The sequence below is a fragment of the Apis florea genome, unplaced genomic scaffold (genome assembly GCF_048593485.1).
Source record: "Apis florea isolate Af1SG1 unplaced genomic scaffold, ASM4859348v1 contig_1615_pilon, whole genome shotgun sequence".
NCBI classification, from domain to species: Eukaryota; Metazoa; Arthropoda; class Insecta; order Hymenoptera; family Apidae; genus Apis; species Apis florea.
In genome coordinates, this window is record NW_028256416.1 from 86,435 (window position 1) to 99,550 (window position 13,116).

At 25.3% G+C, this 13,116-nt stretch overlaps 2 protein-coding genes across 4 annotated transcripts; one reads left to right on the plus strand and one right to left on the minus strand.

The window, feature by feature from the left end:
* The first annotated feature begins 569 nt into the window (after window positions 1–569).
* LOC100868511 (GTP-binding protein Di-Ras2) lies at window positions 570–8,538 on the plus strand. 2 transcript variants are annotated; one of them, XM_003690228.4, is made up of 5 exons: window positions 570–733; window positions 5,811–6,164; window positions 6,266–6,411; window positions 6,919–7,184; window positions 7,790–8,538. In XM_003690228.4, exons 2-5 carry the CDS (start codon window positions 5,978–5,980, stop codon window positions 8,010–8,012), a joined length of 822 nt encoding a protein of 273 aa, XP_003690276.1. In that variant the 5' UTR covers window positions 570–733; window positions 5,811–5,977; the 3' UTR covers window positions 8,013–8,538. The 2 variants fall into 2 exon arrangements, with proteins under 2 accessions (XP_003690276.1, XP_086759932.1); XM_086903806.1 differs by having other exon boundaries at window positions 571–733; window positions 6,919–8,111.
* On the minus strand, window positions 8,471–13,090 carry Bulli (regulator of MON1-CCZ1 complex protein bulli). Of its 2 annotated transcripts, none has more exons than XM_003690351.4 (11): window positions 12,580–13,090; window positions 12,202–12,507; window positions 11,906–12,080; window positions 11,644–11,803; window positions 11,460–11,565; window positions 11,198–11,351; window positions 11,042–11,105; window positions 10,709–10,928; window positions 10,446–10,615; window positions 9,875–10,150; window positions 8,471–9,768 (listed from the first exon to the last, which is right to left on the minus strand). In XM_003690351.4, exons 1-11 carry the CDS (start codon window positions 12,697–12,699, stop codon window positions 9,507–9,509), a joined length of 2,013 nt encoding a protein of 670 aa, XP_003690399.1. In that variant the 5' UTR covers window positions 12,700–13,090; the 3' UTR covers window positions 8,471–9,506. The 2 variants fall into 2 exon arrangements, with proteins under 2 accessions (XP_003690399.1, XP_086759872.1); XM_086903746.1 differs by having other exon boundaries at window positions 11,460–11,568; window positions 12,580–12,851.
* Between the last annotated feature and the right edge of the window lie 26 nt (window positions 13,091–13,116).

Consider the following 13,116-nt stretch of genomic DNA (forward strand, 5'->3'; position numbering starts at 1 on the left):
TATCTATTTATATTTTACTTTTTAGTTTGTATTTCAACAAATTAATTTCATCTTATTATTCTATGCCAATATAAACACAGATTTTAATCAAATTAATCTAAAAAAAAGAAATATTATTAATGAAAATGTATCTATATTACAACGATTACAAAAACTTTAATTATATATCGGTAGGTAAAAAAAATAAATATAGTTATTCGAAATTATTAAATGATTGGAAATAAAGAACAATGATTTTTCATTGGATTAACTTTTTTTATCAAATCTTTCAAATAAAAGTTCTATTTTAACATATATATAGATGCATATATATGTTTTTAAATATTTAGCATATGATAATTTTATTGAATATGATTAGTGATTTCGATATTTTATGAATTTCGCGTGTACACGGGAAAATAAGCACGATGAAAGGAAAGAAATTAATAGTCGGTTATAGTTAAGGTGTACGATCGACCGCATTATCGAAAAATAAATAATGCTGCGCACGCTCCTTAAAGGGAAGTTGATTTTCATAGTACCTGGCGGCTAACGCAAGTCATAACAGAATACTCCGAACGGGGGTTGTTCAGTGTCGTCTTGACAGTAGTTGAGATTGGAGTTGAATCTGTCTTTCTCATATTACACACATACATATATATATATATACATATATTGTTGCACGTTGTCCAACAGATAGTCTATATTATTATATTTTAGACTACGTTCTACTACAGGTTCTATTTGTGTTTTGGTAAGTTATTTTTTTTTTTTTTTTTTTTTTTTTTTTTTTTACATTTTTCAATTTCCAATTGATGTGTTTTAAATTAATTATTTTCAATATCTATATAATACAATTTTTTCATTTTATTCATTATTTAATATATAAGAAAATAAAAAAATTTATTTTTTTATATTAGAAAATTATATGTAAAGTCGATAATGTAACATTGTAAATATAAATATGAATTGTCATTTATCGACGATAGAATGAATCTTTCTGAAATCATCGTACGTATAATAGATATGTATATGTATAAGTATATACATATGTATCGTAGATTAAAAAAAAAAACGAAGGGACACATTTCTTCATTCACGCGATGTTAATAAATATTTCGCGAACTCGTTCACATCATAAAGCTACTAGTGTTTTTTTTTTTCTATAATTATGTATATTTAAATATGCTTGTATGTACATTTTATCGTTCTAAAAATCGAAATTCATTTGCATCGTTCAATTTTGCAATTATTTCGCATTTACTTTGCCTTGTTTTGTTTCATCTTTGTTTATTTTCTTTTTTTTCTTCATCATTCTTATTCTTTTTCTTTTTATTTGGTTTCCTTTTTAAAAACGCAAACATATGTTTGACTTTTCATTGATTGAAAAATTTGAAAAGATTTTTTTATTTTAAGGTTATGTATGATAATTTTTTAATCTTGTCTATATACATATGTAATATTATAACTATAACACGCATACATATAGTTATTATCTTTGTGCATTATTTATAATGCATATTTTTTACTGATAAAATAAATAATTAACTAACAAAATAATTTGTTAGTTAGAATTGATTTGAAATAATTAAAGAAAAAAAGAAAAAAAAAAAGTTTATTTCATTTAATCGTAACAATTTGTATCATTAGTTTATATAATTTATATTTATATAATTATACCGAAGTTTGGAAATAATCTCTCTGTAAATGATTAACAGAAAATTTGATTACCTATTTTATTATCTTAAGCTGCAAAGTAATTAATAATAATAATAAAAATGATCGAATGAAATAATTATAATTTGTTTAAAATTAATCAATATAAAAAAAAAATTGAATGAAAAATAAGTAAACAAAAACTCTCTTTGAAAAATTTTTTCTTAACGAAAAGATCATGAAAATTTGTTTTCAACGAATTATCCAACAATTCTTCAATTTGTCAAATTTTATTCGTTTCATCAATTGTCAAATATCAATGCAATTATGTAATTATATTTGAATAAAATATCGATATTATTAAAAAAATTTTTTATTTATGTTAATTTTATTGGTATAAAGAGTCATAAACAATCATTCGACATTCATTTCTTTTAATTTTAGATTTATTAAGAAATTGATCGAATGCAATTCTTTTGTTCGAAAAATATTGTAAATTTACAGAGAAAAAGAAGAAACAATAACTAATTACAAAGAAGAAAATAAGTGGAAAAATTTATTTAATTAGTAAATAAAACTAAAAAGGACTTGTGATTCGATAAAATTTGTTATAATTTTGAAAAAATGAAACATATTGTATGTTGATTGAATTTAATCTTAAAAGTTTATAATAATTACGATATAATATAATATAATAATATATATTTTTTAACAACAACTATTTTCTCTTATCAAATTATATATTTTTTATTTATCAGAATTTATAAATAAATATTTACAAATATTTTCCGATATATTTACTATTATTTTTCGCTACTTTTGCCTAATGCAGAAACGGAATCATATTTTTCTTCCTTTTGTTTTTTTTTTTTTTATATTTCTTCTCGCCCATTCTAATTATTATCTTTTCTTTTTATAAAAGATTCACGATTATTTTTGATCATATTCGCTAATGCTGTTATCTGTGTTCGAAAATTAAAAACGAAATCACTATAACTTATTTATTAATCCTAAATTGTTACGCGACATGTGACACGCACAAATGTTTGAAAAAAGAAAAAAACAAGCTTTAATTATCACATCATACGGTGGATGTAGGTTCGACCTTTAACATTAATGTAAAACCGATAATTGTGTCTGATTTCTTTGCGTATAAATTATTATCAAAGAAAAAAAAAAAAAAAAAAATAGAGATAATTTTTAGGAAAAGAAAAATTTGTGAAGTATGAAATCATGAAATTATTTACGATTGTTCGTTTCAATTTCTTTTATATCTTGAAAAAATCAAAAGATTTTCGTATATCGAATGAAATAAAAGGAAAAATATAATATAAGATGATTGCAAATATTTATAACCATCATAAACTACACCTACCGTGTGCATAATACTAATACAATACAGCACCGTATGACATGCTACATATAAAATGATATGAATGTGTTTGAGTATTTGAATATTCAAAGTATTTTCGCATCGGTCGAAGAAAACGAAAGGAAAAAAGAAAGAAAGAAAAAAAATACAAGATATATGAGAAATATTTAACTTTTTTTAAGATAAAAATTTAATCGAAAACTCGAATGTAGATCAATTGATTTTTATGACACAAGAACTTTTCGAATAAAAATGGATTTTAATATTATTTTAGGAGTGACAAAAAAAAAAAATTGAAATAAAGGAGAAACGGTCGAACCATACGCGATGAAACGAAAGGGAAGGTTACTCGACATAGAAATAGATCGGTTAGCGCGCGTAATCTGCCTTTGATCGTTTTACGGTAGATCAGCTTCGATATATGAAGAGTATACCCTTAAATCTCTGTTCTACACATATATTTTTAGCACGTGAATCGAACGACTCACGCGAAATGATCAGAAATCGTTCGATTTTCCTGCATATACATTTTGTTCCTATTTTTATTATGAACATAATAAATATTTTTTGAATAATAGAAATAACAAGAAAAATCGTGAATTCAACAAATATATATCGAATAAAAATTAATATTTTGAAACTGGTAATGATCAAGAAAATGCTATTGGATATTATATATCTTATATATGTCGTTGAAAAGAGTAAATTGATATAATTTATAATTAATAATAATGATTATCTTATTTTTTCTTGAGTCTGCATTATTAACATGATTCATATATTTATGTATATATGTGCAATTATATACAACGACAAAAATTTTTTTTCCGAATCAAATAAGAATAATAATTTAAACGAATAAAGTAAAAAATTGAAAAAAAAAATATTATTCGAAAGCTTGTTAATGAAAGGAAACTAGTTCGTAAGAATTTGTATCGAAGAATTTCGAGGTTGGATTAGAAAGAGATAATTATTCGCGTTTATTCTCGGTTTATCGGCAAAATTCCACGAGACTTGTTTGGTCTTGAATCGAGAAAATCGATGAATAAATAGGGTAAGCGTGTAGCGAACGGAAACGAGATACATCTGGCCCACAAAGTTGGTTTCGCGCGCGACCAACTCTTGAACGAAATAATGGGATTGTGTATTATTTAAATATCTGTCTATTAAAAGACTACGCGACGTGCCATGCTTTGAATCGGTTGATAATATAGACTATTAATCAACAATCAATAGCTATTCGTATCATGTTTACATATCTTATATATAATATATCTTGCTTAAATGGGGTTTAACCAAATTGAGTTACGATTTATTCTTGACAAATGAAACATCAAATTTTGATTCGATATTGCTATTTTTACAATATGATTGGAAAGGATTGCGAGAGTTCGAATGATTCTCTTATGCGCAAATTGTACGTATTATCTTTACGTACTATTTCTTTTTGATTTTATATTCAAATATTATAAATATATAATCTATTGCAAATATATTATGTATTTATACAAATATACCCATATATCTCCTTTTTTATGATAATTTATAAATTATACATCGCATTCATAATTTCTTAGAAATTATTGGAAAGTTTACAATTCGAATCGAATAAAAATACGATTCTACGATATTTAGCTTAGATGAAAGAAAATATATCAAAAATATATCAAAGTATATCAAAGAAGAAAGGTTAATAGTAGCATTTTCGGCAATTTATAATTGAACAATAACTAATTAGATAATTACAAATGAAATTATAAATCTCGTATTTTTTACTGACTATATAAATAGATATACAGTGTTATTCATACTTTATGATTTTATTTTAACGGCAATTGCGTTAATTAATTTTGATACATCATAATCGATAATAACGAATCGAAAACTTTAATACAACGAATGTACAATGTACTCGTTATTTTTATTCTTTCGTATTTTACAAACCGTCTAAACAACTTTTTTCTTATTAAAAACTTTCGCTAAAAATATATTAATTAAAAAAATATATATATTGATGAAAAATTAATGGTAGTAATAACGATCGTTTAATAACGTAATAAATCAATAACTAGATTAATGCAATAACATATAATTTTTATTTTCAAATTATATCTTTTATGAACGAGTATTTTTCGTTGATAAGAGACGGAAAGGAAAACTAAAAAATAAATTGTAAAAATAATTGTAATACGATCACAACATAATTCAAACGAACATTATGTGAGATAAAATATAGTGAAATTATTTTCAATTATTGAATTTATATTATAAGAAAATTTTAATTTTTTCATTAAAATCCTTATTACGTATTTATGTATTATCAATAGATAAGTAGATGGTTTAAAAATACAGATAATATCTTTTCTATTGGCAAACTTAATTTTGTTGAATATAAATTTTATAAAATTATATAATTTAATTTCTTTAATTTCTTTAATTATTTTTAATTTTTTAAATTTCACAAAATGTATAAAATATATGCATATAATACATATACATGCATATAATACAATAACAAACGAATGGAAATAAATGAAAATTAAATAAAATATTTCCAATTTATGTCAATTATTATTTATAGGGTACTTTCTAATTGAAAATTGAACATTTGCAATATCGATCAATAAGAATCAATATCGATTCGATTTATACCAGTTCTTATCTGTTTCTTATACTTATACATGTATGTATTCGTACATAAATTTTTTTATTTTTAAAATAAAAATTAATTTTTATATCGTTTTTCATTTTTTTATCGTTCTACTTCGTTTCTTTGATAATAAATAATAAATTTTTTTTTCAGCTTGTTAGATTGAAATCGCAAATCGATCGAAATTAAAAATCAAAAAAAAAAAAAAAAAACAAGAAAGGAAGCTATCGAAAAGAAAAAAGCAAGCAACGATCGAAACGATAACATCAAAATATCACGAAAAATTTTCTTAAACTTGCGCTTCTTTTTTAAATAGAAAAATGGCTGATCATGAAAGAATCAGATTGGTGGTATTAGGTGGTGCCGGTGTTGGGAAGAGCGCAATTATACGTCGTTTGCTCGGTCAAGGATTCAGTGAAAGATACAGACCTACGGTCGAAGATCTCTATACAAGGGAATGCGTTCTCGGTACGCTTACCCTCAAAGTTGATCTTTTGGATACTGCAGGTAAATATCCTTTTATTTTTTTTTTTATAAATTAAGGCAAACTATATTTCGTTATGTTAAGAAAAAAGAAAAAGATCACATCCGTTGTAACGTAATTTCAGGTGACTTACAATTCCCAGCTATGAGAAGATTGAGTATAGCTACGGCACATGCGTTTCTTCTTGTCTATGCTACAACATCTTTACCTAGTTTCGAATGCATAAAGCGATGTTTTGAAGAAGTGAGGGAACAACGACCGGATTTTCAGGTATCGAATAAAAATAATATTAATTTATTTAAATAAAACGAAAAAACGAACGATTTCGATTTGATCAATGAAAAAGAAAAAAATTAACAAATTTAATCTGAAATACATATTCATATTCCTCTTTTTTGTATACAATATTGTTATAATAGAATGATAATTTATAATAAAATAAATACCTCGAAATCAAGCACATCGTTATTTTGATTTTTTTTATTTGAAATCGAAAAGAATCCGTGAAAACGAGAAGCTACATAGAATTATTACATCAATTAGAGATCATTTATAGTAACAGAATAAGATGACATTTTTAAATATATTTAAAAATTATCGTCTGATCATTTTATGATTTGCCGTCATCTCGAGTTCCTTCTCTTCATTCTTCGCATTTTTTTTCTCTCGTCTCATTTGAGAAAAAAAACAAGCCGAATAGTATACTCGATCTGTCTAATAAACATTTCAACCAATGTATTTATTTCATGAACAATACCATATATCGTTACTCGACAGGAAGTACCGATAGTTGTTGCTGGAAATAAATTGGATCTTGCAACAACGCGAAGAGAAGTACCGATTGAAGATGTAAGCGAATGGTTATATTGCGAATTGCCGAAACTTCGTGCCAAAATAATGGAATGTTCGGCTAAAGATGATTATAATGTCAAAGATATCTTCCGATGTTTCATCACTTTATCCAAAATCGTTCCAAAAAATCATGTTGGCGAGTCAGATGAATCGGGACTCCGACGAAGATGTTCCGCATATGGATCGCGCAGGTACAATTCTTTTGCTCTTTCTGTCCCCTTTTTCCTTCTCTTTACTTTTTTTTCCTTCTCTCTTTCATTCTTTTTTTTTTCTTTTGTATTTCTCCATTCTTGCATCGAATATTTCTTCGATGTATCGATCAATTTTTCAATACACATGTCGTTTGAGAAATCTCTTTTACTTGCATTATTCATCGTTTTACAATATCGTTTAATTACAAATAACTCTTTTCCAATAACACGATACGCTGTTACATGCTAACATGTTCTCGTATTACGTAAAATACATGTACGCACATACAAATTGAAGATCTCGAACTAATACGTGAACCTAAATTTTTCTGTTTCAATCATATTATGATGTTGCTTTAAATTTGGTATTAATATCGATCATAATATAATTATAATATTCTGACTGCGAAAATTTATTTTTTATTAAATTTTTTAAAGTATTTTTTGAACAAATAAATGATCGAATCTCGATTTTGTAACGAATAATTGAGAAAAGATTTAATATCGCGTTTTTATACTTTTATATATTATTATTATTATTATTATTAAAACCTTTCCTTGCATGAAGCATTCGATCGCTATTTGATCGATTTCGCGTATTACAGAAGTGATCGAGTCGGTAGATCTGGCAGTCCACACGGTAGAACCGGAAGTGCCGGCTCTGTTGGCAATTCTCAGCAAGTGGTCCCAGCACAAAGTACAAATGTCGTCGCCATCAATGAGGAGGCGAAGAGCAAACCGCGCAGTCGTAGTTTAATTCGACGCACCTCGCGAAAAACTAAACAACAAATTAGAGACACTTACACGGATGATTGTAATATCTCTTAATTATTACATATACACACATATATTCTCTTCTTCTCTCTCTATATATGTATTTGTTTATCTATTTTTATTATTTATTTTATTAATCACTTGTTCTATTTATCTACCTCTTTTTCTTCTTACTCACATTTTCACATTTAATTATTTAACTCATTATCATTAATGAGTTATCAATAATCGACAAAATTCGTTAAAGAAATGATATTACAATGCTATGAATCAATGAATCAATATATTCGATGATTCTTAGTTTTGACACATTCAATCGTATTTTATAAAAGATAATTTTTTAACAATAACTTTTTCGATATATTAGCACATTAAATAACGTGTGAATAATATTAATCTCATATAAAAAATAGAAAAGTGTTGACGAAAAATTTTACCAGGTCGTACGCGTTGATAATTAAAGAAAGGACCAAACATTTCCAGTTTTGATAACGTATTTATAAAAAATACGATTAATGTTTTATATTTTCATTTTATTTAATCATTTTTTGGGAAAAAATATAAAGTGGACCAATTAAAACTTGATCGTCTTCTCTTTTTTCCAATCTTCTTGTTAATTCATCATTCCTATCCATTCTTGCTTTTTATTTGTTTTTACTTTGGATCTATACTGATCCAATCCGTCCGTTTGTATGTTAATATTTATTCTTAAAACATCTAACAATTGTTCGTTTATGCAATTGTTTTGAATACTATATTATTGTGTGTGTGTGTGTGTGTGTACGCGCGCGCGCGCGCACGTTACATCACTTAAATGCGTATATATATATATATACATATAAAATAAACATTTCAATACTCATATCAAATGAACTATTTAATGATTTCGTTATAACTTATTGATCAAGCATATGCAAATTTTTTGCACTTGCTAAACAATTCAACGATTCAATCGAATCATCAAATATATAAATAATGAAAAAAAATATTTTTTCTATTAAATATTTTTAAAACTTTTCTTCGTTTCTAGATTCGAACGTAAATATTTATATACGTATAAGTATGCATGTTTCGTATAATCTATCGTGAATCATGTATTATATATCGTGTTTCTTATTAACATATTGATACAATAATGCAAACAACATGAATACAAAATAAATAATTTATCACATTATTGCAAGTGTCTTTGCAAAAACAAAAAGTATAAATATTATTAGATATGGTAAAATTTTTAAACGGATTGCATTTGTTGCACAAATTAAATATTGCAATCAATATATGTATAAATATGTATAAATATAATTAAATAAGCATATATATACACTTATAATGTATGTGTAATATAAACATATTTTACAAAAAAATGAAAATATAGGATGTGAAATAAATATAGAAATAGAATATGAACAATATTCTAATAATAACATTCTAATAATAAGTAACTTTAAATATATACCTTGATGTTTACGATAGAATCAAATTACATTATTGTTTCAAAAAAAAAAAAAAAAAAACTAGAGACAAACAAAAAAAAAAGAAGATCGTTTACGAAGAAATTGTAGTAACGTTAGAATTTGTGTCTGAGTTACAATCATTATCTATTCCTTCGAACAAATATTTATAATGTTGAATATATGGTTGATAACGTTCTCCTTTTGTAAAAGTTGTGGCATTGCATAAATGTAAATTACGTTGTTTAAAAAATTTGAAAACTGAATAAAAAAGCGTTGCATCTCCTGTTGCTTTTGCCGCTTCCAGAAATTTTCTATCGGATATTTGATCTACCATTCCGACTGATCGAATATAACTATAATTGGCAAATGGAAAATTAAATAAATTAATCTTGAATAATCGACAAAACTGATATGTATAAAGAAATTATATATATGTATAAACAAATGTTTAACATTTACCGTAATGCTGGTAAAATATATCCTTTTGATAAAAGTACTTCAATTATTTCTTCGTGAGCATTTCCTAATCGTTTCAGCATATCCAAAGCAAGCTGATGAGCTGCTGGATATAGATTTTCTAAAGAAAGTAATAAGCACGCTAAAGGTTTTGAATCTGCAACTACATGATATTGTAACAACTGATGCAGTTGATAATATGCTTTACGTTGAACTAATGTTGTAATAACTAATTCGTGTAAATAATGCTGTACGGGTATACCATGTTCCGCTAATGATCTAAAATGAAAAACATAAACAAATATAATCAATATTATTTATTTTAAAATATGTGTTTATAATTAATTATTGATTTTTTTTAATATTTAGCATCCATTGCGCAATAAAACATATAAATTAACAAATTTTCTTCTGTTTTTTTATTATTTTAATTAGAGAAAAGAAAATGAGAAGAGGAAGAACTAAAGAAAAAAAAGATGAAAAAATGTGTGTGTGCGTGTGTGTGAGCGCGCGCTACAAAGAGAGAGAGAGAGAGAGAGAGAGAGAGAGAGAGAGAGAGAGAGAGAATAGATACCTGATATATTCTAGAAGAATCCAAACAATCATTTTTGGTTCAATCGTGTTTTCAGGAAATTTTGATAAAATATAACTATATACATCGCTTTGATTTAATAACAATTTATATTTATAATTTTCTATTACCATGCTTTGATTTTTCACAGTATTTTGCAATGGGGTACCCATCTATATCACCATTATATATAATCAATGAAAATCATTAACTAAATTAATTAAAAAATATTATTAAAACAATTCAAAAGAAATTTACACGATCACCTGATTTTGTATTTCATCTTCAAGATAATTCCTATACACAGAATTCAGTTTGTCAAATATAATCGGCATATCCATTAAACTAATAGGTAATTGCATCATAAAATTTTGTAACACGTGTATCAATATGTATTTCGTGTTTGTTCGTTGCATTAAAAATTCAACTAATAAAACTTTATCCGTGATGAGTTTTACTAAGGATTCCAATTTTAATTCAATGTACCTGTATAGTAAGATAAAATTGTTAAAAATACAGTAAATTTTATAAATTTCATTTTACTATCTATATAAAAAAGAAAAAAATTTAATGATATAATAGAAATGGACTTTACCTACCAAAGACAACCTAATTTTGCATCGATTATTATGTTTGGTTGGAAAACAACCCAATTTGGTGAATCTATTGATTGAATACATTGAGAAAAAATATAAGATAATAAAAAAATTAGAAATATTCTATCACAATGCACATTTTCTCTTAATTAAGGATACACAGTTGGCACGATTGATAAGTTTCATTTGATAAAGTTGTTCCTGGAACTTTCAAGCTATATGGTTTAATAGGTTTTGCAGGTGCTACGCTAGTATGATGCATTACCGTACCGTCGCTTATACCCGGTAACATGATATCGAAAATCATGGAAGTCTAAAAAAAAAAAATATGCAGAAGACTGAAATGTTGCAGTTATTAACATTGTCGTCGTTATTTCAAAAATTTTATCGTTTACTCGAAAATATATATTATTTGACTTACTTTTGTAGTTTGATGATGAACGATAATAAGATTATCTACAACATTAATGGCAAATTTACCACTTACATCAAGTTTTAAAATATGACTCTTTCTGATTGTTGTCATTCTACTTAAAAATATAAAAAAAAATATATATAAAATGTAATAGATATATACAAATAAGTTTCAATTGAAAAAAACATACTTATGTACAGTGTACACATATACAGAAGCAGTTCCAGTAGAACGATTAGCACCTGGTTGATGACGTAACAAAATTATGCATGGTGTTCCATATAAAACTGCCAGTGCTACATCTCTCTCATAAACAGTTAATTTTCCTGGTTTTGCTGTACCAGCTTCCACTAAAATAATTTTAATATATTATTAATATTATTAATATTTGTATTTTATATTAATAAAATATTCTTTCGCATATTGATCTTGATCATAAAATCTTTTCTTGCCTTCAAATTTTGTTAATTTGTGAAGATTTCCAGGTGTTACATGCAATGTCTGCATTTGATTTCCTATTGTACCAGATGATAATAATACTAAATAACTTTGTGGACAAAATACAAACCAATTTACACCTAAGCTTAAACACTTCAAAACTTTAACATTTCGTTTTTCTGGATTTACCTAAAATTAAATATTTTTATATTTTTTTTATTTATGTACATCCAAATTATGTTCACGTTGTTAATATTAATCGCGTATTATATATATTATTTTTAGTTTATTTAAGCTTTTCTTTTTTTACTTGAAACAACTCAACACCATAATCAGTAACGAGTAATATTTCATTTCCATGTGTCCAAACAAATCCCAGTATAGTGGCATTTTTTCCTTTACACGACTGTGAATATTCTATGTTATCAAGTCCAACAACCGGTGAATAATTTATAAATTCAACTGAAGAATTATTGTGTTGTATCGCCAATATATTCATATCAGGAGAAAATTTAATAGAGATTACTGGACCTTTATCTTCCATTCGGAAATTTATATTTTGATTTGGTCCTTTGACAGATACACCTGTCACACCGCCTGATCGAACGGCAAATACCTGGATTTTTAATAAATTTCATTTATCAGTTAAATTATATTGAAAAATAAACGAGAAAAATTAATTTCTAACCTGTTGTTTGGAATCATCAAAAAAAACATTTGTCAAAGAACTGACCGATTCAAATTTAATTGGATCGGACGATAATTCTAAATAATAATCATCGTAAGCATCTTCATTAATAGTTTCCATGTTATAATAATATAATTAAAAATATTCTAATTTTTTGCTATCTTTGACAGATATGTCAAATATATACTGGTTCTTGAATAGGTACATTTAAATGAGAATTACTATTCTTTAATAAAAACTCTTATTCGATAATACTTATATCTAGTGATAATAAATAGAGAACTTCTTTTTATTGTTTTCAAGTTTGTTACATTTTTTTCAATGATGGCAACAATTTATTCAAATCTATAATTTATTTTATAATATTCGTTTGAGAAGACAAATTGTCTAATTCACAATAAATAAAACTATGAATTTGAATTTGAATTATTAAAAAACATAAAAAATAAAATAATTTATAAAAAAAGTATATATACATATACTTATACAATGTATATATATATATATATATAATTCATATTTCACATTAATATATTT

Coding starts and splice junctions, on each gene's coding strand:
- LOC100868511 (XM_086903806.1), top strand. CDS start 5,978: ATGGCTGATCATGAAAGAATCAGATTGGTGGTATTAGGTGGTGCCGGT. Junction 6,165..6,265: donor TGATCTTTTGGATACTGCAG/GTAAATATCCTT, acceptor ACGTAATTTCAG/GTGACTTACAATTCCCAGCT. Junction 6,412..6,918: donor AACAACGACCGGATTTTCAG/GTATCGAATAAA, acceptor GTTACTCGACAG/GAAGTACCGATAGTTGTTGC.
- Bulli (XM_086903746.1), bottom strand. CDS start 12,699: ATGGAAACTATTAATGAAGATGCTTACGATGATTATTATTTAGAATTA. Junction 11,106..11,197: donor TTATCAATCGTGCCAACTGT/GTATCCTTAATT, acceptor TTCAATCAATAG/ATTCACCAAATTGGGTTGTT. Junction 10,151..10,445: donor ATTCTTCTAGAATATATCAG/GTATCTATTCTC, acceptor TTTTCATTTTAG/ATCATTAGCGGAACATGGTA.